This window comes from Pteropus alecto, unplaced genomic scaffold, assembly GCF_000325575.1.
Source record: "Pteropus alecto unplaced genomic scaffold, ASM32557v1 scaffold41, whole genome shotgun sequence".
NCBI lineage: Eukaryota > Metazoa > Chordata > Mammalia > Chiroptera > Pteropodidae > Pteropus > Pteropus alecto.
In genome coordinates, this window is record NW_006430464.1 from 2658760 (window position 1) to 2662214 (window position 3455).

At 66.2% G+C, this 3455-nt stretch overlaps 1 protein-coding gene across 1 annotated transcript in view; it reads left to right on the forward strand.

Moving 5' to 3' along the window:
- NAPA (NSF attachment protein alpha) overlaps positions 1 to 3455 on the forward strand; it is a 23822-nt gene that overhangs the window by 18144 nt on the left and 2223 nt on the right. Inside the window, exons 4-7 of the mRNA XM_025048873.1 lie at positions 496 to 1040; positions 1260 to 1315; positions 1403 to 1487; positions 2280 to 2410. Of these exons, the coding sequence (XP_024904641.1) occupies positions 496 to 1040; positions 1260 to 1315; positions 1403 to 1487; positions 2280 to 2410 (817 nt within the window). The remainder of the gene's footprint in view (positions 1 to 495; positions 1041 to 1259; positions 1316 to 1402; positions 1488 to 2279; positions 2411 to 3455) is intronic.

A 3455-nucleotide genomic window follows, 5' to 3' on the forward strand; every position in this document is an offset into this window, starting at 1 on the left:
TGGGTGGCACCCACGCAGGGCGATCCCCCTGGACGGGCACGGCCCAGAGGTGGCTGCCAGCCCAAGGCCAGGGAGCTGGACCGGGACCGAAGCCAGGCCCAGGCTCCTGTGGACTCCACTTTTTGCCTCTTCACACCCCACCTCTGTCTGTCAGACCCTTCCCCCAGCGGAAATGGGGTCCTGTCCCCTGCCGGCCCGTGGGGATGCCACAGTATTACAGTGACAGTAGCTGCCATTGACTGACCCAGACACTGGGTGACTGGCTTCCTTCTACCTCAGTCCTGTGAGGGGGGTGCCGTCGTTAGCTCGTTTGACAGTCAGGACAGGGGGCTCAGACAAGTGATGTGACTCTCAGGGACACACACCTACAAACAGGAGTCGCTGAGACCAAAACTAGGCCTGGCTGAGTCCTGTTCCACAGGACAGCCAGGTGGAAGGCGCTTAGCCCCCTGGGAGCTGGAGGCCTCCTTGGGGAAAACTCTGGGAGCTGGTAATCAAACAGGATGCTGCTGCGGGAGGCTGGAGGACGGAGGCTGGCCTGTGAGAAGGGCCACCTCCATGGCCATGCTGCCTGGGGGCGGGGGAGGCTGTCCCTTGGGCAGTGGGGATGTTTGGGCCCTAAACCCCGGTTTCTCCAGAGCTCGTACCAGGACTCTGGGCTGGTCCTTCCATGGCCTCTCGGGACCATCTCAAATGCTCCCTCAGGCCGAGGACCTCTGTGCCGCAGCCAGGACGGACACAGAGGCTGGGTGTGGAGCTTCTTGCCCGGGGTCCCCCAGCTGGGGCCGCCCTCAACCCAGGGCCTCTCACCCCAGAGCCTCCCCTTTAAGCCCTGCACCCTTTGCCTCTCGGCACCCTCTCCCGCACACCTCACCTCAGGTGCAGCTGGGGCAGGGAGCTATCGCCCCAGGCACTGGGCTGGGGCGCTGGTCACAGCCGGCCCCTCCTCACGCCCCACCCAGGGCCGATTCACGATCGCTGCCAAGCACCACGTCTCCATCGCCGAGATCTACGAGACGGAGCTGGTGGACATTGAGAAGGTGAGTGACAGTCGGGCCCTGCCTGGCTGCAGCAGCCAGTCCTGTGGGACCGGGACGCCTCCCTCTGTCGTGTCCTCCCGTGTCTGAGCACCAGGAAGGGGGCGTGGGCACTGGCAGAGCGTGCATGAACGGCTTCGGCTGTGTCCCCGGCGGGTCCAGACCTGCGGGTGACAGACGCTGTATGGGCACCTCCTTGCCCTCCGTCCCGTGTCTCCCCAGGCCATCGCCCACTACGAGCAGTCCGCAGACTACTACAAAGGCGAGGAATCCAACAGGTACCCGGGCCCGGCCCTGCCCCCGCCCGCCCAGCCCCTGGCACGTCTGCGACCCGAGCTCTGACCTCCCTCCCTCCGCCCACACAGCTCAGCCAACAAGTGTCTGCTGAAGGTGGCCGGCTACGCCGCGCAGCTGGAGCAGTACCAGAAGGCCATCGACATCTACGAACAGGTGGGGCCGGTGGGGCGCCCTGTCCCCTTCCCGTCTGCCACCCTGCCGTCCCCGCCCCCTCGCCCCATACTCACATGGCTAAATGCTTTATTGACCCACCACCCCACACGGCGTGACCGCCCTGTCCCCACCGGCCGTCTCACGGTCCTCACAGGGAGCTTCCTGAGTGACCCCAGAGGGAGGCTGACTCGGAACGTCCAGAGGCAGGGAAGGGATGGGAAGAGTCTCCACAGCCTGAGGTGGCGGGAGGCAGTGAGGAGCCCGCAGGAAGGGGGTCAGGGAACAGGGCTCCTCTCCCGTGGTGGGAGGGGGTGTCACGTGGCTGTGCAGGTGCCCGTCTGCTGTGTGGGGAGCGCTGGGTGGCGCCCAGGCTGTCCCGGTGGGCTCAGCTGGCCGGGAGAAAGGCAGCAGCTGGCCTGGGAGGAGAGAGGGGTGGGCCCCGCCTCTCATGTTCCTGCAGCCCGCCACCCCTCTGCCCGCGACGTGCCAGCCTCCTGTCGGGCCTGACAGTGGAGCCGCCTCTTCCCATCGTCTTGGGCGCCTCAGGAGGCCCACAGACAGCTGGCTCTGTGGCGACAGCCCCCACCCCCCATCACGCCCTGTGAGGCTCTTTGGTCCCTCACACTCCAGTTGCTGACTCCCCGGGCTGGTCCCTGGCCTCTCTGCCCCTGGAGTCCCGGCTTAGCAGGGCTTCCCATGGGGCACAGACCCGGCTCCCAGCTGGCCCCCAGGTGGCCTTGGCCCTCTGGCTGGCCGCCGTGAACTCACAGTGCCGCCTCCACATGCCCACAGGTGGGGACCAACGCCATGGACAGCCCTCTGCTCAAGTACAGCGCCAAGGACTACTTCTTCAAGGCCGCCCTCTGCCACTTCTGCATCGACATGCTCAACGCCAAGGTGAGCCGGCCCAGACTGTGGCCTACCCACCTGGTGACTGCACCCGGAACGCTAGGGCCACTGTCAGGAGGCCAGGTCCCCCCGCAGGCCCTCGGCAGGGGCGAGCCCCTCCCGCACGTCTGGCCCCTGACAGTGGCCTTGGGCAGGAAACACTTGCTCTCACTGCTGCGCTTCTGTCCCTGACGTCACCTGCCCAGCCTCATGGCATTCGAGTCTCCGACTCCTGGCTCGTTGCGGGCCAAGCCCGCTGGTCAGAGCACAGCATGAGTCTTCACCGCACCTGTGAGGTTAGCGCCACTGTCACCGTTTTCCAGATGAAGACACTGAGACTGAGCCCAGAGTCTCTTGTCCAAGGCCACATGGCTAGTGAGCCAGCCCGGAACCCAGGCCTCCGACCCCCAGTGTCACAGGGGGAACCATAGGCTGCATTGTGAGGACTCCCTGGCGGGAGCGGGGTGGGTGCTGGGTGAGGGGCGGGGAACGGCCAGGGAGTAGCCGGATTTCCTGGGGTCCCGCTGCGCTGCCCACAGCCTCCTGGACATCCATGCTCCCACCCAGCCCTGCTTCCCAGGAGGGGCGAGAGCAGGCTGCCACAGCCCTGCGCCCCGGCACCCCAGCTTGCCCCGGGCCCGCCATGGCCCACTGCCCTCTCTGGGTGTTTTCCCAGTGTCAGATTGGGGGGTCACCATCATTCGGCCCTCCCTAGGTCCTCTTGGTGGCTGAAAGTGAGAAGGGCCCAATACCAGGCCTGGCCTGTGGGGCGTACTTAGACGAGGCAGTTGTCACTTGTCCCCTATCCTGGCTGGGCCAGGTGCAGGAAGCAGCACTTGAGCACTAGCCTGAAAGGGCCTCCTCCCACCTCCCTCGCCCCCAGCTGTCTCTGTAGCCAGGCTCTCGCTGAGCTCAGCTCCACGGAGGTGACACCAGGCACAGAGCCAGGTGACACTGGAGGCTGGGGGAGGGGCGCGAGAGCTGACTCAGGGCCTGGGCCACGCGCAGATCCCCTTGGCCGCCAGGCCCGCAGCTCCAGCAGCCCTGTCATTAGCTTGTCGCCTTCCTCCCATCCACCCT